General features: G+C 42.4%; 1 protein-coding gene across 4 annotated transcripts; it reads left to right on the forward strand.

The window, feature by feature from the left end:
- ago3b (argonaute RISC catalytic component 3b) lies at nucleotides 1–25,183 on the forward strand. 4 transcript variants are annotated; one of them, XR_014602465.1, is made up of 21 exons: nucleotides 1–229; nucleotides 723–1,002; nucleotides 3,601–3,781; nucleotides 4,146–4,266; nucleotides 4,559–4,770; nucleotides 9,477–9,613; nucleotides 9,698–9,832; nucleotides 10,221–10,308; nucleotides 11,258–11,405; nucleotides 11,995–12,114; nucleotides 12,576–12,719; nucleotides 13,662–13,828; nucleotides 14,290–14,474; nucleotides 15,451–15,610; nucleotides 15,823–15,913; nucleotides 17,536–17,730; nucleotides 18,280–18,414; nucleotides 18,878–18,979; nucleotides 19,390–19,589; nucleotides 19,917–21,567; nucleotides 21,624–25,183. XR_014602465.1 is itself a non-coding variant. In XM_084080901.1 (20 exons), exons 2-20 carry the CDS (start codon nucleotides 984–986, stop codon nucleotides 20,023–20,025), a joined length of 2,649 nt encoding a protein of 882 aa, XP_083937027.1. In that variant the 5' UTR covers nucleotides 1–229; nucleotides 720–983; the 3' UTR covers nucleotides 20,026–25,183. The 4 variants fall into 4 exon arrangements, 3 of the variants coding, with proteins under 3 accessions (XP_083937027.1, XP_083937026.1, XP_083937028.1); XM_084080901.1 differs by having other exon boundaries at nucleotides 720–1,002; nucleotides 19,917–25,183; XM_084080900.1 differs by having other exon boundaries at nucleotides 19,917–25,183.
- Nucleotides 25,184–25,913: the final 730 nt, after the last annotated feature.

A 25,913-nucleotide genomic window follows, 5' to 3' on the forward strand; every position in this document is an offset into this window, starting at 1 on the left:
ACGTTGTTTCGTGCGGTTGGTATTTCCTGACGGGTTTCCCTCGGCGGAGGAGGGAGAGAGATAGAGACAGAGTTAGAGAGAGGGCGGACAGTAGTGAAGCTTCACACCGGTACGTTTATCTCCCACAGAAAGCGAGGATCGGAGGACGCCGGAAGATCGAATCTCCTCTTTACCGAGAAAACGAGTAGTTGACCCGGTGTGGAGGACGGATCCACTGACCCAGTAGCAGGTACACATCATCCATGTCGGTCTGGATGTCTGGAAGACCAAAACGCTCGCCCCAAAACACAGTCACCCCGCGGGGGTAAATCGGGAGACCTCGGCACGGTTGCCACCTGGTATTTCTAAACGTAACCTCTCAGTAAACTATGCCTAACCCTAACCTTATTCCGAAACGTAATCTCAGTAAACTATGCCTAAACCTAACCGTATTCTTAAATTTAACCTCAGTAAACTATGCCTAAACCTAAACTTATTTCTAACCTTATCCTCAGTAAAACAAATGCAACCCTACAAGAAGCAAGCGATCCGCGAGAATAAAAGGGGTCGAGCGTGTTTAGGGGCGAGTGTTCCGGTTACCGACGTCTGTAGGTCGCTAGTTGTCGGCTAAGCTAACGCCGTCTGCTAACACTAATACAAATGCACCAAAACTCCGTCTCTCAGCTGTCACAATGTCCGCAACAAACTACACATTATGCCATTGTCTGTCTGTCTTTCAGCAGAAACGGAAGGAGCTTCAGCGAACAGAAGAGGGTGTTATTATCTGTGTTCCAACTTTCTGCTGTCTGTCAGTTGCGGGGGCAAAAGGGAAAGAGAAGGACCTCCGGGATAAGTGGAGGAGGACCCCCCAAGCGGCCCGCCGGGTCCACAACAACAGCGGGGAGTTGAGGTTGACTAAGTTGACAGGTGGCTAATAAAAGTCAAACTCGGTCCAGAGGGATCTGATCACTGAGAGCCGGGGTGTCCCGACACAGACCTCATGAATGGAAATCGGAACATCAGGTGAGAACTGAGAAGAACCTCAGTCAGTACACTTTAAAATCATGAGTGTTAACTCTGTGTCTGAGAGTGTACAACTTACAAGTGTAACCAAATGGGATCCATTTGATAACCCTCAGAGTTACAAATGGACAAGAAGACACTATTGAAAGCCGAGTATTGAGTGTACTGTGTAGTAGTATCAGTGTAATGCTCACAGAAGTCTCCAATAAGGTGTGAATCGAGAGGAAGAAGACCTCTGATACATATATGCAGTAACGTTACAGCTCAAACATCTTTAATTACCCCCCTCCCCTCTCCTATCCAGTAAGTCAATATGGGGGTTCATATTGACTGATCCTCTCTGTGGTTTTTGCCGGTCACTTGTGCGCCCTCTGTGTGTGTGCTCCAGTTTCTAACCGGTCTCACTCGCCAACGTCATTCGTTGGCGGCTGTCAGAAGCAGGTGTTGATCCTGTCAGGTGTGGTGCCTGAAGTCCAGCTTAGAGACAGGCTGTCCTGTGGACAGTCAGTCAGTCTTCACATTTGGGGGAGGTGTGTGTATTTGTGTTGCACTTGCTGCATTTGGAAGGGACGCCTTTCATACCAGCTGCTGTCATGGTTACACTAACTATTGAATTGTTTTTTCTTTTCTTTTTTCAGTTCATGTGGTTTCCGTTTCAAAAAAATCTATTTAGCATGTTTACTAGTAAAGTCAATTTACTTTTAACCCAAAGGCAAGCTTAACGTGTGTCATAGATTGCTCTTGTATATTATTGAACTTTGTGGCAGCTAACAGGGTTGACTGTTTCAGCCAAATGCAGACAACAAACATGGTGAAGCTTCTATTGTTTGTGTGAGGACTGGACACTGGAGTCTAACTTATGTTTTTTTTTCATTATTCACTGTTCTATGATCGCACAACCTTTATTTCAGCTAAACAGATCAGACTAGAATTGACTTGTTGGCGCTCTACAAGAGCACTTTTAAGGTTTGTGTGGGTGTCAGGCATTATGACAGGCAGTGTAAGATAATGGTCATCAAATCTTCCACTTATGCCCACTCTATTCCGTGCAGATGTTTCTTTGTAGAAGTATTGCAGTAGAGTAACTGTGTTGTTGCATGTTAGCATATTAGCATATTTCTCACATGGTAGGCCAAAGAAGATCTAGTATCATTTTATATTTAGTTGTCTTTTAGTCTTTTTTTTTTGCTTTAGCATTTTTAGACTATTTTCTCAGGCCTCCAAAGCTAAGCAAGGCATATCTGGATGCACCTGTTTTCCCCCTTCTTGTCAGCATGCCTTTAGTTGCCATGGTGAATCAGCAGCCACATGGGAGCCATTGGCACGGCAACGACACATTGGGAGCAAAAGTGCCACAAGGGGACGCAGCAGCCGAAAGTACAATGTCACTGAGTAACACCTGCTTCTTGCAGAAGGGTCAGCCCTTGATACTGTTACCCACTGCCACAAGCCCAGTGGAAGTGTATGCATGACACAAGAGTGACAAGAAGAGTGTACAATGCAATGCACCCACATCTACTGTATGTCACCATGTCATGTACTGGAAGTACTGTGTGGTGTGGCTGCTTTTTTGACTCATAACTGTGGGAAGCTTGTGGTTGAGTGATGTCACTGTTTGACAGAGAAGTTTACAGTTTAGGCATTTATGGAAATTGGTAGAAAATTGGTGGTGTGGCCCTACACCCACTCAATTCTCGCGTCTCACAATGAATGTGTTGGTAAGGTTAGGTATGATCTAGAGCTGGTACTGGTTCAAAATGTCACCAAAATGTGATCGCACATTCACGTGGAAAAAAGCCTTGGTCTCTTTCTTCCAGTTTCGTCACTTTTTTTTCCTCTTCAATCAAATGTGAAACAAAGTTAAATAGGTTTGACTGTAGCTGCCCCCACTCTCCTCCCTCTTTGAACTTTCTTTCTTATCAGCCACTTCCTTCCTCCCAAACTGCCTTTGTTTTCCTCAAAAAATTCTGGCCTGGTTTGAAATGTGGAACTTAAGGCTTGCCCCCTCCGCTGTGTGAATGATCACAGACTGGAGTAAGGATGCATCTAGCAGTGTGAATACACACTTAACAGTGACAGACTGTTCATCATGTTGGATACTGACCCTCAAAAGGTGCGGTGTGTATTCCCGAATTTCATCGTTCTGACGGCCTCTTGAGTCGGTCGGTGCTCGTCTAGTTATTTGTTACATTGCACACTTCTATTGGCTATGCGGCAGAAACGTGACACAAAGCTCAGCCAATCATTAAAGCCAACTGGTCGGGTTGGCCAAACACAGAGATTCAGTGCATCCTCCGCAGACCGTCGGACAGACGGATACAGATATTCGTGGTCTGATCAAGTTGTCACTCGGCACTGCAAGGCAAACCCCGGGTCAAATGGGACAGGAGCACCAAGTTTGAGGTCGTTCAGTGGGACCTTGCTCAAGTTATGCCCAGGACAGACAAACACATACACACACACTGGTTTCGTGAATGAATAGATATTAATGCTGAGGTTTGTATGTAACTGAAGATGGTTATACAGTGGCCCATATATATATATATATATATTTTTTTTATGTATTCATTTATTTTCTTTAAATCATGTTTCATACAGGAGCCGAAGGGGCCCCAGCCCCAGCCTTCTCATTTGCGTTGCCACGGAGACCTGGCTATGGCACTGTGGGGAAGCCCATCAAGCTGCTGGCCAACTGCTTCCAAGTGGACATCCCAAAGATTGACGTCTACCTGTATGAGGTCGACATCAAGCCGGAGAAATGTCCACGGCGTGTCAACCGGTACCAGTGCAGAGCAGACACTCTACTCACACACTAGACAGGCTGAGGGGGTTGGTTATAGTCATTGAGCTGAGTGCCAGTGAATGGTTCCAAATCCTGGTCTTGCACTAAAGGCTTAATACTTCTTCTGTCCAAACAGGAGGTTAATTGTATTCACCATTGTCATGTAATTTTCATATTTCCATGACTTGGGAAATCAACCTCTAGCTATCTAACATCTAAACTCTCACAACGCTAACTAGCAACAAGTCAGGTGTCTTCACTTGCTTCTTATTTTAAACCAACATATTGTGGAGTTGTATGAATCCAGCCTATATGGTGTTTTGATTTAGAATCTCAACTTTTCCTCTTTTATTTTCACTAGGGAGGTGGTGGATTCCATGGTGCAGCACTTCAAGGTGACCATCTTTGGGGACCGTAGGCCAGTCTATGATGGGAAGAGGAGCCTTTATACTGCTAACCCGCTGCCTGTTGCAAGTGCCGGGGTAAGGATATACGTTAAAACTAAAGCACTTTTTGCAAAGCTTGACAAGAATTGAGCGCTGTGTTCAACAGCAAATAAAGCGGTGGTTACACATGAAGCTGCTGGATTTTTTGAAAAGTTTGACCATGACAGTCCAGAAGCACAACTCAACCACAGTTAGTTCAACTAATTATTTAACTCCCCATTTAGTCCGGCGATGGAGGAATTGTTTTCAAATCAGTGATAAGAAGACACACATGCATACTGTACGCACGCGCGCACAGGCTAACCTCAAAACTCTATAAAACCTCCAGGTGGATCTGGATGTCACCCTGCCTGGTGAGGGGGGTAAGGACAGGCCCTTCAAAGTCTCCATCAAATTTGTGTCACTGGTCAGCTGGCACATGCTGCACGAGGTCCTGACGGGCCGAACTGGAATTCCTGAATCCGTAGACCTGGAGAAGCCCCTCAGCACCAACCCTGTTCATGCTGTGGACGTTGTCCTCCGACACCTGCCCTCCATGAAGTGAGTCGTTTCCTCTTCATGAACTCTCGTACTCTACAGTGATCTTTTTCCCCAACAACTTTTTTCCGTATAGCTTTTTCGCGTCGCTCCCGGTGTGTAAGGAACTTAACATGCATGCAAAAGTGTCACTTTTCGGCGAAATTCGCCGTTTTGAATCCAAATAGGTCATTTGTGTGAATCGTGCAGATCCGTTGAGAAAATGTGTGGGGGGGGTGGGGGGGTGTCGTGTCGATTGTAAAGGCTGTGCCAGTCACATATATAGACTGGCAAAGGTTGGATATAGGAAGACGAACGCGTGGACGAACGCCAAAATAAAGCTTCAGTTGACTAATCATGATACATGATACTAATCAGCGGTAGTTTTATTTTGAAAACCCGCTTCAGGAAGTTGTAGCTGCAGCCTGCGTTAGCTGACGAAACATCTGCATTAGCTCAGCTGGGCTAGGGGCCATTGTTATGGTTCGTTGCGGTGTTGTGGAAGATGTTTGAATCGATAAAAAGTTTATGAGTCACTCCGCTAAACGTTTTAACAACGTGAAAACCATGCACTGTGGACTATACCGTTCTTTAGACCATCCGTTGCAGTGGTGAGTGTGTTGTTATTTTACGTCGTGTCTGTGTGTGCAGCTACAAACTTGTGTGTGTGTGTGTGTGTGTGCATGCGTGCGTGCTCGCGCGCGTGTGCTCATACGTGTCGTACACGCGCGCTCAGCGAGGCTTTGCCAAACCTTTACTGTATTCTTTGATTTTGAAACGGTGTAGATTTAATGTTGTTATTTAACAGCCCCCTCAGCTAGGGGAGAATGGGATAAGTTGAGCCACTTTTCACTTAACCTTATTTCAGGATGTCTTCTATCAATCGAAATTATGAGTAAGCATCTATGACAAAAACAATATTAAAAAGATACAACTTCTAAAAAGTTTTTAAAAGTTTAAACTTGAACAACTTGAACAAATAATGTTTTCACTTATCAAAAATAATTGAATAACACATTTCCCTTGCAAATAGTCTTATTTATTATCTTAACGTTTTTTTTTAAACAATACAATGCTACTTACATAAAGTTTTGTAATTCTGAACCTTTTAATATTTGCAATTATTATAATAATATTGCAAACTTATCTTAAATGAGATATTCATCCAAATTAAATGTCATCCATTATAATTTGAGTAGCAAAGAAATAATATAAAATATGAATAGTGATTAATATTAGGATATTCAGCTCAATTACCCTGGGGCATTTGGTTAATTTTACCCCACAGCCACCATTTTAGACACATTGGCTAGAATAATTCTTCAGACAATGTCTTTGCTAAATTATTCACATGGTTTTATCCATTGGCAAATCACCAACATGTATGATATACATTTTTAGATCTGGGTAAATTAGCTTTGATACAGTCATTCTACCTGACGTGTAGATCTTACTTTGACCGGCAAAAAACAGTTTGTTGTGTAAATGAATGTTTTATAGTTTCCCCAGGTGCTTCCCAATTTCACAGCTAGGTGTAAATGATGGATGTTTACTATATTTAAGGTCAATCATCGTTTTATTTGATGGCCTTCTTTTTGATTGGCCTTTTACAGGCCCTACCAGCCTGTAGGGGATGTAGAGAGTAACATATTATAATACCAGCCTGTAGGGGGAGGTGGAGAGTATAACATATTATAATACCAGCCTGTAGGGGGAGGTAGAGAGTAACATTATAATACCAGCCTGTAGGGGAGGTAGAGAGTAACATTATAATACCAGCCTGTAGGGGGAGGTAGAGAGTAACATTATAATACCAGCTTGTAGGGGAGGTAGAGAGTAACATATTATAATACCAGCCTGTAGGGGGAGGTAGAGAGTAACATTATAATACCAGCCTGTAAGGGGAGGTAGAGAGTAACATTATAATACCAGCCTGTAGGGGGAGGTAGAGAGTAACATTATAATACTAGCCTGTAAGGGGAGGTAGAGAGTCACATTATAATACCAGCCTGTAGGGGCAGGTAGAGAGTCACATTATAATACCAGCCTGTAGGGGGAGGTAGAGAGTAACAATATAATACCAGCCTGTAGGGGGAGGTGGAGAGTAACATTATAATACCAGCCTGTAGGGGGAGGTAGAGAGTAACAATATAATACCAGCCTGTAGGGGGAGGTGGAGAGTAACAATATAATACCAGCCTGTAGGGGGAGGTAGAGAGTCACATTATAATACCAGCCTGTAGGGGGAGGTAGAGAGTAACATTATAATACCAGCCTGTAGGGGAGGTAGAGAGTCACATTATAATACCAGCCTGTAGGGGGAGGTAGAGAGTCACATTATAATACCAGCCTGTAGGGGGAGGTAGAGAGTAACAATATAATACCATCCTGTAGGGGGAGGTGGAGAGTAACATTATAATACCAGCCTGTAGGGGGAGGTAGAGAGTCACATTATAATACCAGCCTGTAGGGGAGGTGGAGAGTAACATTATAATACCATCCTGTAAGGGGAGGTAGAGAGTCACATTATAATACCAGCCTGTAGGGGGAGGTAGAGAGTAACATTATAATACCATCCTGTAAGGGGAGGTAGAGAGTCACATTATAATACCAGCCTGTAGGGGGAGGTAGAGAGTCACATTATAATACCATCCTGTAGGGGGAGGTGGAGAGTAACATTATAATACCAGCCTGTAGGGGAGGTAGAGAGTAACATTATAATACCAGCCTGTAGGGGAGGTAGAGAGTAACATTATAATACCAGCCTGTAGGGGAGGTAGAGAGTAACATTATAATACTAGCCTGTAAGGGGAGGTAGAGAGTAACATTATAATACCATCCTGTAGGGGGAGGTAGAGAGTAACATTATAATACTAGCCTGTAGGGGAGGTAGAGAGTAACATTATAATACCATCCTGTAGGGGGAGGTAGAGAGTAACATTATAATACCAGCCTGTAGGGGAGGTAGAGAGTAACATATTATAATACCAGCCTGTAGGGGAGGTAGAGAGTAACATATTATAATACCAGCCTGTAGGGGAGGTAGAGAGTAACATTATAATACCATCCTGTAGGGGGAGGTAGAGAGTAACATTATAATACCATCCTGTAGGGGGAGGTAGAGAGTAACATTATAATACCATCCTGTAGGGGGAGGTAGAGAGTAACATTATAATACTAGCCTGTAGGGGAGGTAGAGAGTAACATTATAATACCAGCCTGTAGGGGGAGGTAGAGAGCAACATTATAATACCAGCCTGTAGGGGGAGGTAGAGAGTCACATTATAATACCAGCCTGTAGGGGGAGGTAAAGAGTCACATTATAATACCCCCCGTTGACAAAGCGGTGGCGGGGGGCACCAAACCGGGTTCAAGCACCGGGCACCACGAAGGGTTTTGTACCCCTAAAAACGTGTTTGGTACCCCTGAAAAACTTGTCACCTTTTTCACCATTGGCCTGTTTGCATGCCTGACTTAAATTAAAGTGTGATTGATTTTTTTATATTGCCTCAAAAATACTAATAATATATTGCCATCCAGGTCAGACATTTTTAGTTAATCAACGACTTGTCTTAATGTAACTCATGTCAGCTTCTACATAATTGTCTGTCTGTCTTGTTTTCATCAGTATGTTGAATGCAAAGAATTGGTAACTTTTTAATGTTAACGGGCATTACGAAAGCAGTATTTTTTTTTGCTGGCATGTTGGCTTTATCTCACAGACAACCAGATGGTACTGTAGTTGCATATCTGTATCCCCTTATCTTTCTCAATCTCAAATAGTTGACTGGAGAAGATTTACGATCAATGTTGTACTGAATTAAACATGAGCACGGTAACTCCTGCTGGTTAGCTGTCTGGCTGTGAAACGTGAACCAAGGATAGGATGGTAGATGTCTGTCTTGCGCCGTTATTTTATTATTCAGCATTTACCTACCAGACTGTACTCGCACATAACATTACAGAAGCCATTTGGTGGATGGATGCTTTTAAGTGGCGAACCAAATGCCTAACTGTGTACGATGACCAGACGTCTGGTTTGGCTGGGATTGTCCCCATTTGAAGCTGGATGTCTGAGTGCCGTCAAATAACTGTAAAACTCTAAAATGTCCCGTTTTCAACGTTCGCTAGCCACTACCAAATTGTGCCATTTTCCACCACAATTAAAATAATGGGCGCATAGATGTTTATCATGCTATGTTTTGTTGAAAGGTGCAGTCTCTAGGTGTGCTAAGCAATTAAATAAGTGTCCCCTATCCTGATGTAAAAACGAGTGAAAATAGCAGATCTACAAGCTCACAACCACAGAATCACAATACGATGTGAGCTTGTAGACCTGCTGTTTTTGCTATTTTTGAAATAGGGCATGGGTGGTTATGGGTGCCAGTTTGAAAATATGGTCATCTTATAACTGTGGCATGTCCTACCCGCTTAATGACACATGGAAATTGAAACTCCTGTCACATTGTTATCTCTGTGCTCTACCCACTGAACCACACTTGGGAGATCACATCAGGTATTAAATGTTGTGATAAGGCTAAATGTACATGACCCAGCCACCATCTGTTCCTAACCATTGAGCTACATGGGAACTCCTAACCCTGGCAGTGTCGACGACACTACACCAGATCATACCAGGTGTCGGGGGGGGGGGGGGGTAAAATACAATCATCATTCAGACTAAATGTTTCATACATAATGTAACCCAGCCACCGTCTCTTCCCTCCCAGGTACACCCCAGTGGGCCGCTCTTTCTTCTCCTCCCCAGAGGGCTATGACCACCCGCTGGGCGGGGGAAGGGAGGTCTGGTTTGGATTCCATCAGTCAGTACGGCCCGCCATGTGGAAGATGATGCTCAACATCGATGGTTAGCGACTGAAATAAGAAACGATAAAACTCGATGCATCCTTGTTTTAATGTGACAATGTAACCTTGGCCTCTCTGTGTTTAGTTTCAGCCACAGCGTTTTACAAAGCCCAGCCAGTCATCCAGTTCATGTGTGAGGTCCTTGATATTCACAACATTGATGAACAGCCCCGCCCCCTCACAGACTCTCACAGGGTCAAGTTCACCAAAGAGATCAAAGGTATGTGTCAATCTCTGTCAGTGAGAGACAGGAATGTCAACAACAGGCTCTCTGTCACTGTTTTCACATTGCGTTTAAGCACAAGTTTTACTCAAGGCAGTACAATTGTCACTACATTCTGTATGTGTCTCAATATTTTTTTGCTTTGCACTATAGTTAGTTTGTGCTATAGTTAGGTAGTTCGGTAGGTAGGTAGGTAGTTAGTTGGTTAGTTACTTAGTTTTTAGTTGAATAAAGGTTTCTCCACAACGGCTTTCCTTAAATATAATCATTTATAAAGCAAATTTTCAAAAAAAGGTAAATACTTTTTAGTGTACATTATAGGCTAATGGATGAATATTCTGTTCTTGTTACGTTGTGATAACTGCTCTCACTGGTGCCTCCTCAGGTCTGAAGGTGGAGGTGACCCACTGTGGAACCATGCGTAGGAAATACAGGGTGTGCAATGTGACTCGACGCCCTGCCAGTCACCAAACGTATGTGTCTCTACTCTATACAATATGCCTCAGTTAGTGGCTGCTGTTAGTTGTAGTTGTTTTGTTTTCAGTAGAAGTTTGATTATCTCCTAGCTGAAATGATGCAGTCCTATTTAGTAATGGGACTGCAATCCAATGGAATAAAAACATAAATTGGCCATGCCTGACAAATCTAGTCACACAAAAACAGACCTACCTTTATCTTTGTGACTTGGGTTAGGGTTAGTTGTATTCAACGTTGAGGGAAAATGTAGCATAGTTTTCAAAATGTGGATTGATTGAATTGCAATTAGCCTAGCTTTCCAGGGGTTACTTTAGTAGCGTTCCAAGTAAAAGTCATTACCACCAATGTTTACATCCCAACTTGTTAAAGGGATAGTTCAACCATCCTTGGTTATTGTGACTGATATTGTCCTTCTAATAAGTGAGGGGGTGTGTTTTGATGAATCTATCATGGTTAAAATGGAGTTTGAAGTTACGGGGGTTTGTATAGGAAGGAGGCATGTGTAATAAAATGAATGTCAAATGATCTAAATACTGAATCAAGCAACTTAAAAAACTGTCTGGGCTCTGGGGTGCTCACAAAAGCCAGAGTAGACGTTAAAATGACCCCCAAACATGTTTCAAAGTGAAATATCCTTTTAATGTTGCCAATGTTTTTAATTTCTTATTCCCAAACAGATGTTTCTTGGAGATAAAACATTGATTGATTCACATGACATTGATTGATTTACAAACTCTTGACGGTCAGAAATGCTACTGATACAGCCCCTGGAAGGCGAGGCTAATGGCTATTCAATACAAATGTTGTGAACTATACTTAATGTCTTTGTCAGGCATGTCCAATTATGTTTTTGTCTGTCTATGGGATGGATTGCAGCCCCATTAGTAAATGGGGCATAGTGATGGCTAAATATATTGCATGTTCTCATTTCTTTGAACCATTCAGATTTCCGTTGCAACTTGAGAATGGTCAGACAGTGGAACGTACTGTAGCCCAGTACTTCAGGGAGAAATACAACCTACAGCTGAAGTACCCCCACCTCCCGTGTCTACAGGTGGGCCAGGAGCAGAAACACACATATCTGCCCCTGGAGGTAAGAGTTTTAAAACAGCAACTACTACATCTGTTATCAACATTTGTAGATGACATGTATTTTTGTGCTATTTTTATGCTATGTTGATGAATTGAATATGGTACCACAATGGAAACAAGTCCCCAGGACTTTTTTTTTGTTATCCTTTTAGCCTTGTCTGACTGTACCACGTGCTGTTTACATTTTTGACCAATACATTAATTCAGTCAATCAATCAATCTGCTCGATGTATTGACAGTTTTGACAGTCAATGAATGAACAGTGTTAAGATACATGATCATGTTTCCAAATCTTATTTTCTGTTGTTTGGCAGTGTCTTATACCTATCTATCTATAGTTAAAGACTACAGAGATTGTGCACTCAGGTGATTAATAACATGAATGTACATGTGACTGTTGTAGATTAAATGCAACAATTGTGTCTGTTAAAATGTTCAACTTACAGTAGCTCTCTGCCCGGAAAGCACTATGAAAGTAGAACCAACTCCATTCCATGTTGTTTATCCTGCTTATTAATTAATACATTACGTGCATATTGATGACTATTCCTGATCCTCATGTGTTAACGAACGTTCCTCTGACACTCCAGGTGTGCAACATTGTTCAAGGACAACGCTGCATTAAAAAGCTAACAGATAACCAGACGTCCACTATGATCAAAGCCACAGCTCGCTCTGCCCCAGACAGACAGGAAGAGATCAGCAGGCTGGTGAGTACTGCACACCACCTGGTGGACTGGAAGAACATCTACATACAATACATTTCCAATCAAATCATCCTCTCTGTTTTAATGACTAATGTCTCGGCTGTTTAGAGGCGTTGATATTTCTTTAAGATCATATTTTTTTATCACTTTCAGCCTGGCGTCCCTTTAGGCGAACGTTTTAACAACATTTTAACAATTTCAAAAGTATAAAAAAATAGGAGGACTACAAGCTCATATGAGCTTGTGTAACAGTATAAATATATATGAATATGCTTTTTTGTCTTTTGTGTCTTTCTCATCTTAAGTTAATACTTTGAGGAATATTATTGTCTACATATCTTTGTAATGATGTAACTCTGTTTTGGAAAGTTTATTATTTTTATACTTTTTCTTTTTCTTTTACTTCATCTTTGTCTCCCATCCATCCTTTTTCTCACCCTGAACTTTGGTGATCTTGCCACTAGGTTCGAAGTGCAAACTATGAGGCCGACCCCTTCGTCCAAGAGTTCCAGTTTCGCGTGCGGGACGAGATGGCTCAGGTTACAGGCCGTGTCCTGCCAGCCCCCATGCTGCAATATGGCGGCCGGGCGAGCTCTGAACACTTCATGGTACCTTCCCCTTTAAATCACGCTTCAAATGCATGTGTATCTTTTGACGTGCCTCTGTGTGTGTTTTGGTGTCAGCAGGGTTTCCCTCCAATTATATTGTGTATTAAGATGAGTCACAGGAGGCTGATTTGCCTCCTATCAAGGGCTCGAGTTGGAAAGAAAGAAAGATTAAAGAGTATCTGACATTATTTACATGGCATGTGCTGGCTACTTTTATACACAAGAAGTAACGCATCATGTTGTTCTAAAGTCCCATTTGAGGTTTTTGCATTACTTTAAGGGCTAAATGCAGGTTTCTGGCACCTGTTGTTTACCAGACCTCTGCCAGAATGGCATTTGCCTACTGAAGGAAAGCCTTTATTTTTGCATCTACTGTATACGTTTTTTTCCTCACTTTTGCTTTGCTTCAGCTCTACACCACAGTCATCACTGACTGTTTTGCTCAAGTATCTCTTGTCTTTGTCCTCTTGCCCCCCCTGTATTTCTTACTCCAGTCCTTTTCGGTCGTTTGTTTGGAATGTCTTTGTGGTTTATACAACGTTCTTTATTATTTACATGCATGCTGTCTTGAGTCCTTTGGACATTTTATTCTAATTTAAAAGACCTGTTTGAGTGAATTTTCATTATCCAGACAGCTTTGATTTTTCTCTTCAGTGTACTATATCTCCTACACTCCAACTTACTGTATAACCATTCCATTTCAGAGCAACGTTATGCTCAATTTCATTAGTTGCTTCATCAGCTTGCTATAACACCAGTAATCTGTTTACATTAGCCAATCTGAAAAATGTAAAGTACTTGATCTTTAGTCCATACCTGCTTTGATTTCCACTGTCCTCTTATCTTTTGAACCCAATCAGCTGTCCATGTGTCCATGTATGTTCCGTACTGTGCGTACGTATGTACTGTATGTATGTATGTGTCTGTCTGTGTGACCGCCAGCCCCAGCAGATCAACCCTGAACTGTCGTTGCAGAACCGCACCGTGGCCACACCCAGTCACGGGGTGTGGGACATGAGAGGAAAGCAGTTTCACACAGGCGTAGAGATCAAGATGTGGGCCATCGCCTGCTTTGCCACACAGAGGCAGTGCCGCGAAGAGATACTCAAGTGAGTTCACTTGAGCCCTACATTTTTCAAAATGTAAAATATATATATACAAGCTCATAATGCGACACTTATTAGATTAATATTATAAGGTAAGTATAAGATTAACACCTAGAAACGGTTAATACCGTAAAACATCAACTGATGCCCAGTGCAACCGTAATACCGTTTTTTACCACTTAGGTGCGCACTTGAGTCTTTTTTTTTCTCAATAAAAAACTTTGGTGGCAGAGCAGCTGCTGCTTAATTTCTGAAGTTTTCGGCCTCTGTGTTACAACCCGAACTATCGAGTTATAATACAACGTGTCTGCCATTCCTCTTGTTACTCCAAAACTCTTGAAACTTTGTAAACAACACGCGTGTGCATCCCAGTTATTGGTAGTTTCCACCCGATTCTAAACACTGGCACTGCTTTGTTTTTGTTGTACCGTGTATTGTCTTACTCTCACCCATATCTCTCCCAGGGGCTTCACTGATCAGCTGCGAAAGATCTCTAAGGATGCTGGGATGCCAATCCAGGGCCAGCCGTGTTTCTGTAAATACGCCCAGGGCGCAGACAGCGTGGAGCCCATGTTCAGACACCTGAAGAACACATATGCTGGACTGCAGCTCATCATCGTCATCCTGCCTGGAAAAACCCCTGTCTATGGTGCGTCATCGCAATATCTATACCACTTGTGCATGATTGGCCAATACGCTTCTGCAAGGACGCGCTGTGATTGGCCAGTAGCCACTTTGAGTGGCAGTTGGGGCAAACGCTCTCACCAAAACCTGATTTATTATTCTGTCCCTATCGGTACATAACTCGAACGGCCCAAGCGAACTTCGCAACGTTCGGCACGGCAACTTGCTCGATTTAGCTCGCTCGGTGGTGCCTCACGTGTCTCAAGTTCGCTTGAGACGGCGCGCCTCCGTCACGGTCCAAAACTATGCAGGCTAAAGAAATAGCCCGCAGTTGTTGTAGGCAGAGGCACTTCCGCGTTGGCCACAGAAGGGGGCGTGTTTATAGCACAACTGGTATAGACTTTGTAATGCCGCGTCTAGCGTACATAGAGAGAGAGAGATAGAGGTAGAAAGATGGATAGATCATTAATCGAGAGATAGACTACCTGGATTTCCCTGTTGGGAAATCCAGGTGTAATAGCAGCAACAGCAGTAAGCATGAAACACAGGATATGTACAGGTAAAAGTATTGTGATAAAAATGAGGGCCTGCCCCTAGATCTGCGCTTGGTCTGACTGAATTGACAATCTATCCTATCACTAAATAAGTATAATATACTGTACAATCTATGAACAGTAAATGCAGTATAATGAGTATATGCATGAACATACATCTATCGCCTTTAAATGGATACAGTATGTGCAGACTATCAACAGTGGATATGAGACTGATACAATATATGAATAGTCAGCCAGCCTACAACAGTGGGTATATGGATAATGTACAGACTATCAACAGTGAATGTAAATGTATCAACAATGAAATGTTTACAGCAGTTATCCATAATGGGCATCTGTCATGACACATTAATCATGGGCAATGACTCAGCGTGTACAGCTAGATGAGTCTCTGTTCATCTATTCTGCAGACGGTCTGTATGAACTGTTAACTGTGTTCTCCAGCTGAGGTGAAGCGGGTGGGAGACACCCTGTTGGGCATGGCCACTCAGTGTGTCCAGGTGAAGAATGTGGTGAAGACATCTCCTCAGACCCTCTCCAACCTCTGCCTCAAGATCAATGTGAAACTGGGGGGCATCAACAACATCCTGGTGCCACACCAACGGTAACACCAGAAATGTTATTTTAACCATTTTCAACCTGGCAAAAATAGCAGATTACAAGCTCACAGCATGTTGTACTGTATGAGCTTGTAGATTGGCTATTGTTGTGTGACACCGTCGCACAGCAAAGTATAACATTGGGCTTCTAGCTCCATAGGCTAACATTTTTAATTCTGATGACGATGACTTTGTCTCCTTCCCACCCACCATCCAGTCCCGCTGTGTTCCAGCAGCCAGTCATCTTCCTTGGTGCCGATGTTACTCACCCACCGGCTGGAGATGGGAAGAAGCCTTCTATTGCAGCGGTGAGACTTCTGTCAACCACTTTTCTACCATTTTCTACCGAGATCATTTCACTGTCCCACAGTGCACACGGCCACCTCTATCATAGCATCACATTGTGTCACATAGTATAAACGTCTTGTTAAATCAGTTTTTAGTGAAAACTTGCAAGTTTCTACGGAAGCACCATTGTTCTTTTTGTTCATATTTGTCTGCAATTTCTGACGCCCACCCCCCCCAATAAGTTGCAGAGCATCATCTATTCAGCATTTTATCTATTTTGATTAAACTGAATAAGTTACTTTGAGTGACAAATACAAGACGCATATCTAACTATATAAATGGCGACCGACTTCCGCACCCTCGGTGGGGACACCCCACAGCTCTGTTATCGAATAAACAACGCACCGCCAGACCACATGTCGCCAACTGACTCGCCACGGCGGCCGCGCTGAATTTACGCCTCGCGTAGGGGACATCTCATTGCTCACTACACCTTTTCCACCGCGCAACATAATTAATTCTACTCACCAAATGTCGGACAAAACGGAAGGTGCAACAGTTTCGTACCGTTTACCGTGCACACCACCGTCACCGAACGGCGACGGATTTCGCCGAAACAACACCAGCGGCCGCCATTGCACTCTGCCCATCTCCTCCACAACAGCACACACGCAGCTCCTTTGCTTCAACCCCCCCCTTCTTACGTACCTCCTTTGTTCCACCCAGGCCGTTACTTTCACTTCACTCATGTCTCGATCACAATATGTCCGTCCTTCACGTGCCATGTTCATCCCAAACACAAAAACAAACGCCGACGGCCACAGCACTGCACGTTGCCCTGGTAAATGTGGTAAACAAACCAGCTTTTAGCTTCATGACACCAAAGGACTCGACAGTGATGTCATCATTCTGCAACCCGGAAGTACAAATACCAAGGATACGTCAGTGATGTCAGTCGGGTTGCCAAGTCCTGCCAGCTTTTCGAAAACAAGCGACAGAAACAAGCAAACCGTGCATGCAAAAATAAAAAAACAGCTGAAGGGGTCCGCGATGTTCCAGGGGGGTCCCCGGGGGTCCCAACACTCACAGGGGGTCGGCGGACCACCAGGGGGTCCGCGGACCACCAAGGTAACAATGAATATTAAAAAAAATTCCAAATTAAAAACATTTTTTTTTTTTCTTTTGGACAGTTTTACTCCGGCGACTTGGGTACCACAATATACACACGCACACGCTGGGCCCCGTGCGCGGCTGGGGTTGAGGGGGGCGTAGCCCCCCGAAACTCTAGTTAATAATAATCTTGATTATATAAAACATAGCTGTCCTTATTTTCTGACAGAATAGTCTTTGGTCTGCATCCAGCCGCCACTACATTAAGTTTTGACCCTCTGTTTCACCCTCTGTTTAACTCCTGTCGTAGATCAACAATGATTATCATACATGGATGCATGTCTGTTCTGTCTTAAAGTCCACACCAATGCAACTACTTGCAACCATTATCCCCAATGGCAGTTGCGAGTTGCATTGGTGTGGACTGGCCTTAAAACTGTTTTGTTGCAAGGAGTTGCGACTAGTTGCTTTTGTGCGGCCTGGCCTTTATTTTCTCTTTCTCTCTCTCTCTTTCCATTTGTTTCTGTGTCAGGTGGTGGGGAGTATGGACGCCCATCCCAGCAGGTACTGTGCCACGGTGCGGGTCCAGAGGCCCAGACAGGAAGTTATCCAGGACCTGGCCTCCATGGTCAGAGAGCTGCTCATCCAGTTCTACAAGTCGACCCGCTACAAGCCCACTAGAATCATCTTCTACAGGGATGGAGTTTCAGAGGGCCAGTTCAGACATGTACTTATGCTCAACGTTTTTATTATTATTATTATTATTATTATTTTCACTGAGAATCTTTCAAGTTGACTCAAACAGATATCAGGCTAAATAGTTTAATTTTTTTGCCCTGTTATATGGAATATTAAATACTAACTGGGTCACAACAAGTACCCTACAGATTCCTCTAGGGGGCAGTAGGACTGATTCTTTTATGTCATGGGGACAGTCAATGTAAGTAATCTGTCTGATTATTTGGAGATTTAGTCAGTAAAACCCCCAAATGTTCTTTTTTTTATTTGTGTAGTGTGTACGGCACAACATTTGTTTTCAATGTAATCTGACTGATTACGGTAGAGGTAGTCTTGCATAGCTAGCCTCTCCACAGCTCTGCCTACTCTCTGTCTGTGTAAACTTTAGACGGAGTGATGTTTGGTAGTCTTGTTTATCTGCACACTCTCTTTGCACTGAATGAAAATCACTGTGTACTATGAAATTGTAAGTTCTTCACTAAGACAGTTCGCCGTTGTGTTCATGTGATTCTGAACACCTGTGTATTTCTCTATGCAGGTGCTGTATTATGAGCTGCTGGCCATCCGGGAGGCTTGTATCATGCTGGAGAAGGAGTATCAGCCCGGGATTACCTACATAGTAGTACAGAAACGCCACCACACACGCCTCTTCTGTGCAGATCGCAATGAGCGGGTGAGTAATAGAGTTAGTGTCCAGTCTGTTTTGTGGAGTGCTACCTTTACACAAAATATGGGATGCACCCATGGTGACACGATGTTGCAGACTACATGATTGCTGCATTTATAGAGGTGATAGGAAAATAGTAGTCTCACAAGCCAGACCTCCCACAATTTTCAAATGCTTCTGTCACACAGTCTGGAGCACGGAAGCTTTTAAAATTATCCGGGGATAAAACGGATATGACGCCTCCTCCCCGCTCCTGTTTCGTCATTACAGTTGTGCAAATTTGTCCTAATAAAAATAATCAAAGCCTATAAATATAAAATATATTTTCCAGACTCTATATAGCATTCGGAGCTTGTGGAATAGTTGATTGGCTATGTGAGACTAGGACAATAGCAAACCTTATGCAACAAGGTGTTGTAAAAGTGCAATATCTAGTGGCTGGATGTTTTTAAATGTCTGCTTTTATCAGGTTGGACGAAGTGGAAACATTCCTGCTGGCACCACTGTGGACACCGACATCACCCATCCCTACGAGTTTGACTTTTACCTCTGCAGTCACGCTGGAATACAGGTATGTTTCTGTGCATGTATACATGCATGTACTGTATCACTTGATCACCGGCTGGAGCTGGGAATAGCCAAGATGTCAGAATCAAACGGTATAATAAAATCTGGTTCCCTGGAATATTTTGAGATTAATAATTGCTAGGATTGTGCATCTCTCATTTATAAGAAGATAAGATAACGTGTCTAGAAAGATAGTAATATACGATTCGGGGACAATTCTCTGAGACACATATGGGTACTTTGCGGCGTGGCCAAATCCACCATTACTTCGCTGGTCAAACAACACAGCTTTCACCATTGGGATTGCATGACCCCTTACTATCTCTCACACTCTGTCCTCTCTCTCGTTCTTCCTCTATCCTCTCTCTCACTGTACTCTCTCTCTTTGTCCTCTCTCTGTCTCCTTTCCCTCAGGGTACGAGCCGGCCGTCTCACTACCATGTCCTGTGGGATGATAACCTGTTCACGGCTGATGAGTTCCAGCTCCTCACCTACCAGCTGTGTCACACTTATGTCCGCTGCACGCGCTCTGTTTCCATCCCTGCGCCCGCCTACTATGCCCACCTGGTGGCCTTCCGCGCCCGCTACCACTTGGTTGACAAAGAGCACGACAGGTGAGGGGGAAAAAGCTTTATTTAGCATGTTAGGGAGGCCCTTGTCTCTCCATAATGAGAGACAATAAGTACTGAAAGGAAAAGTAAGAATGATATTCTTTGAAATAATTATAACTGCCCATCCTTTCCATTGCCTTTTTTAAGGAATATTATTGCATTTATTATTGATCGCCAATACAACTAAAATGGCAGCACCATACAACACAGGGGTGGTACAGGGGTAAAGTTCCTGCCCCCCGCGACAGAGAGTAGGGGTTCCAATCCACTGGCGTATTTTCTTTTTCATCCTGAATGGTCCATCTCTCTCTCTCTCTCTCTCTGGAGCAGTGCGGAGGGCAGCCATGTATCTGCGCAGAGTAACGGCAGGGACCCCTCGACTCTGGCCAAGGCTGTTCAGATTCACCATGACACACTGAGGACCATGTACTTCGCCTGAATGCTCCTGCTCTTCCCTCGGACCCCTCCAGAGATGCATCCCACCCACCCAGCCAGTCAGTCACTTTCAGTGTTCTGTTGGTTCAGCACCCTTGTTTGTCACCCAGAAGCTCCTGGTGCTGAGGCAACGTTGGCCAATGAAACGTGAGGATGCCAGGCCTCCCTAAAGGACATTCAGAAGCCAGAGACGAGGAGGAGGAGGAGGAGGAGGGGGAGGAGGGGTTTAGAAACATATGCAATATGAAACCAGCCAATTGTCTCTGCACTCTTACCCCACCTATCCATCTCTCCCCATCTGGTCTGTTTATAATGGATTTGATCCAGCTCAAAGTTTTGTTTTGTGGGGGTGGGGCGGTCCTCAGAAAGTTGAGTATAGAAAAGAAACAAGAGATAAAAGATGAATTATTTTTGCAGCATGTGGAACCAAACAAACCCATTGAGGCTCTGGCTCCATGGTTTATGGTGACTTGGGCAAATCATGCTGGTGTACGTTGTATGACGTTGTTGCGTTTGTTTGATTACAGTATGTGCGTGTTTGTCTGCTCAGTGAAAAGCACGTCGCCGCGGTGATGCCTACCAGGTTGAGAAACGCTCATAAATCATAGTTTAGCCCTCTGTTTTCCCTCAAACAATAAGCTGGCTTACTCTCTCTCTCCCTTTAAGCCAATGGTTCCTTACAGTAATATCTACCGATACAAACGATGAATGAAATGCAGATGATGTTCGGGTTTTTTTCTCTTCTTTTTTCCTTCTTGTTTTTTTTTTTTTACATAGAGCCACATACAGCCATTGTTTTTAGGGATTGTGTAACGTTTGATGCCTTAGTGAAAAGGCGAGAAATCATATACTGTAGCAGACTGTTAGAATACTAACCCTCAGCCACGCAACAGACCTTTTTAGAACTCTCACTTAAAGAAGAGTTAGCTTGGTACAGAGTTTTATATCAGAGACTTTCCCTGTGTGTTTTATTCCTCCTGCTATTTATGAGACTTTTTTTTTTTTAAATTACATTCATTTTCAGCAATAGAGCACAGTGCACAGTTACCAATAGTCTATCATTTATTAACCTTTGACGACGGGTTTTCTTTTTTCAGTTTCTCCATAAGGAACTGACCAATAGCATTGTCATGAACTCTTTCAGTGCAATAAGGTGTTGATGCAGACAGGGCTGGTTCAGTGGTGGATGTTTTGGGTTGTTATTTGCTAGGACGGTTCACCTCCTGTTGGGGGTTTGTGTGTGATTGACTTGGGGCAAGTGACAATTAATTGGAATTGCAGAATGTACAGTATTTGACATTCTAATGAGTACGAGTGGTGCTGCAAATTTGGTGTATAGATTTGTAGTGCATTCTCAAAAAGGTGTGCGTGTTATTTTTTCATACACAGGGTCTGTGTGTTTAGTTTTGGGCAATGCATATTTTGTGTAAACCTTCAGTACAACGCATGCTGATGATACTTAACCACTTAAGCCCTGTTTTATACTTAGTTGTACGATGGTGTCGCATGGCCAAAATTACCGCAATCTCATGCGCAGTGTGAGCTTGTGGATCGGCGTTTTGTTTTAGTTTTTTGGGACAATGCCCAAAATAGGGATGCCAGGTTGAAAGTGGTTAAAGAAACGAACGTTATCAGATGTTGTACTGAAAATGTATAAATATGTCCCAAATCAAGATATACAATATCCATCCTTTTTAAGAGTGCACTGCAGTGTCTGGTATTGGAAAGCTGTTGAGCGAACACAAAGTGCCTGATTTGGTTAGAGAGAGAACCTATTTTGGAAGGTTTAAGCCTAATTTATGAGTGTATATGGAGGCTTTAGAAACATGTTGGTTTGGGTGCCTCCGTTAATGCGTTGAGTCAAACGGTCTCAGAATCTCTTTGAAGCATACTGAATAAAGCAGTGTGTCAACATTGATCCACTGACCTCATGTGGTTACAAATGTGAATAACCAGATAGACAAGGATCTGGTAGCACTCAACTGTTTGCACTGTTGGAAGTTAATCACTTCAGACTTTTATCAACTAGTTTTGTTGCATTTGTTATCAGAGGGCATTAGGGCTGGGTATCGTTGGCCATGTTGTAATACCGATCTAATTGAATTTGATTCCGTAAAGAAAAAAGGATGCTTTCTATTGTATGAAGGCATATTTCATCATGCAATAGTCATCGTCTGTGTTACATGTTTACATCGTCTTCTCTATAAATAAGTACATTAAAATACAGATAGATGTGTACATTGAAATAGAGCTCTGATTGAAGAATCCAACATTTTGAAGTTTATTGATACCTTTTTGATACCTCTTGAAATCGCCAATATCAAAAAGCCAGTGTAGCACTATTGCTTACCCAGCCCTATGGGGCATTGTCTCTCATGGCCTTGCAGTGCATACAGTATACACCAGATTAAAAAAAAAAAACGTTAGGTTTCGTTAACGTTCCACTTGGACCAAACCAGTGTGCCTGGTGGAGGAATTGCCTAGATTACTCCCTCCTCTCACAGCCTTATAGTGTAAGCAGGAGGTGCAGTGTAACAATGGGCGCTATACTAGCCACGTGTTATCAGAACCAAACTAGCTGCTATAACTAAAGGTTAAGGATGTTCGTACAAAGCATTTATTTAATATTGCATCAAATATGTAGGTTATATATTCATGCAAAGAACGACTATGGATATGACAGTTAACTGCACTTAAACAGGATGCATGCATTTAAGAACACCGATGCTGAGGTGTACATTATGTGGAGGCGAATGGACCTTCTGTGTCGGGGAAATACTTAAATGGTCATTAGAATTAAAACTGCAAACTCTCTCCTTAAGACTATGGGATGCGTGTATACTTAGACGCAGTGTAAGTGATAGGATTTTAAACACAAAAATACCTTTACTGTTTTCCCGTTACCCCTGTGTTTTTGTGTGTGTGTGAATTTGAAGCGAAACGATTTCTTGATGTCAAGACATTACCAGCATTTAGTTTTGACTTGAAAATCAGCAAATGATGGTTGCAGGCCTGTTTTTATCCAGTTGCCCTTTCGCTATTTTTGGAAAATTTTGAAAGTTGTCGCATATAATGACATGCCCAAAATAGGCACACCAGGTTGAAAGTTGTTAACAGTGCGGGCAGGTGTGTAGAGTTAGCCATCTACCCCACTCATATGGATAATGTTGAATTATACAGCCTTATGGGAATATTCTCCACTTACAGTATGTTGCCACGGAATTGACCTCCATAGCCTAGGTGGTAGAAAGTAAGGCTGAGAATAATGGCCTTGCCTCGTCTTGTAGTGCTGGACATCAGATGCCTTTTCCTCACACCATTCAAAAGCATTTATAAATTCTGAATGGAGATATATTTATATTAAAAGATATTAATGGAATGCACACCACTTATTTTTGCTAACATAAATCCTATACGAAATATGGAACCATGATGGCTGTAATGAAATATGACATTAATAATGTAGTACTAGTCACTAATTCTTATCCAAACTTGATATTGCAATAGGTTTACTTGTCTTATGTGGAAGCAGAAACTGACATGTTGTTGCATTGACCTTCTGTGTGGAGATTGTGCTTTTTTATATATATATTTAGAGAAGGTTATGTTGTCATGTAATGAACAGATGAACTTCCACCCCTCCTCTGCTACTTACTGCGTTTTATTCTCTAACCTAAGGACCTGTGAAGACCTCCCTCTTACTATGAATATTAATTATGTTTTATCATCTCTTGAAAAACTTGTCGGGGAAGAGAATAAATCTGACTGACCCTATAATGGGGCGTAATATATTTTGTAATGTCTATATAATACTGTACAGTACACGTCAAACTTTATGCCTGCGTTTTGCTTTGTGGTATTCCTGGGAGGAGGGTTGAAAGTTCATCCTTGGACAGAGTCGTACTTTCTAGACTGTGCCTTTCCTCATGGTGCTGAAAACAAGTAAATCAAAGAAGAAATCTTAACATTCAAAACATTTGGGGTGAATCGCCCATGTCTACGTGTGTTTGTGTATGTATGTGTGTGTGTGTGTGTATGTATTACACACATACATACATACATACACGATAATACTGTAAGGTGCGAGTGTGTGTGTGTGTACTGCTTGTATGTGTGTTATACCTCTGACATGCCAAGAACACAAAAATATGCAGAACTGATCAGTTTGGAGCTGACAGGACCAACCATTGGTTAAGTGGACGGGCACTCAAAGCACAACCCACCAATTAGCATTTAAAAAATGGGGACAAATTATAAATGAAGGTTGTTCATTGTTCATTTTTATGTTTACCCCTCTATAAAGCGCTATGTGTAATTTTTTTTCCTGATGTAGACTCGAGGAGCGACATTTGAGGTGTTCATCTTGAGTGGGCAGGGCAGCAATAACAAAGTGACATAAAGGCTGTTGCATCACAGGCTTACATTGACAGCTGGCTTCTTCGAGTCTATAATAATGATCTGATGACACTTTTCTCTTTTAAAGTCAACAGTCTAAATTACAGTGGGGTGTAGCCAATGTATGTGTATCCTTCTCAAGTTTGGAACCTCTAGCCTTCTCAGAATGTATGCATGCCCCCCCCCCCCCTCCCCAAAGCAAGTTTACAGAGCAAAGTACAGTAAGAGGAGGAAATAGCCCATATTGCTGTGCATGAACCACTCGTTTACCTGCTGCGCACCTGGACCTCATTGTGAGTGTGTGGCAAGTGGGGGTGATCCTCCATATTGTTGTTTTCAAAGAAGTTTAGATATTTGAATTGTGTTGTTTCTGAAAGGGGCCGTTTGTATTTGATGAGCATTATGAGTTCCGTTGGTGTATGACAGCATTATGAGATGATTCAGTAGTTGAGTTGTGTCTGTCCCCCATGAGTGCCCGTGTCCCATGTAAGGGATTCCTCACAAAAATAGATCTTCAAACTCTACACCTCTGTGGTTGGCTGCATATCATATTCAAAAAGTAATGAAAACGATGCTTTGGTTACACAGTATATTAATGTGCTCTTATGTTTTGCCTGATTATGAAATTGTGTCACTTTTATATATAATTGTATGTATGTCAAGATCTTATTTGTCTTAACTCTTATCTGATCCTGGTCCCAGTTGAGCCTTTTTATTTGGTTGTCATATTTAATTGTTTTGATTAAATACTCTATGTATGAAACCTGCTTGAGTGTTTTTGATTAAATTTCACATCACAAAACCTTTTCAGGGAATTGCTGCAAGCTGGTGTATAATAATACATAACGTTTATAGAGATGTTTCAAATTGATCAGCATCATTCAATAAATATTTGTTACGTATTTATTATATTGTGTTCATGGTGTCATCAGCAAGTATATGGCTGGAGGATGAATGAATGTTTTTATATAGTTCATATCAGCGTTTGAAAGTAGGCCTATCGGACCTATCTATAGCACTTTAATTATTAAGCTTGGGTTGACAGTTGCGTTGTGTTGCTTGGAAACGGTGAGTTTGGGGCTTCAGGACCTGAATACTCTGGAGAACCGCAGCTGCTAAACTGACCGGGTGAGTAAAACTCTAAAATATAGTCTTAAAATCGAGATTCGAGACATATAACTTATTTGAAGAATGGTTCAAATAAGTCAAATATATTGTGAAAGAATTGCGCAGTGACCAAATTCTGTGAATAACTTAATGGATATGTGTGGGATGCTAGTGTTGAGAATAACGCTACGTGCAATACGTTTGACCATCTTTAGCACGTTGAAACCAACTTGCTTTATCTCCAGTATCTCAATAGGTCATTTTTGTTGATTGAATACTTTATTAATAGTTTGCAAAAAAGAAAGTACAGTACGATTATACAAATGGCCGGTGCTAAAAGGATAACACAAAAGCCCTAAGGGCTTGTTTCCATTGTGGTCCGACTTCTGT

The sequence above is a fragment of the Gymnoscopelus microlampas genome (assembly GCF_963454915.1).
Source record: "Gymnoscopelus microlampas genome assembly, chromosome: 15".
NCBI lineage: Eukaryota > Metazoa > Chordata > Actinopteri > Myctophiformes > Myctophidae > Gymnoscopelus > Gymnoscopelus microlampas.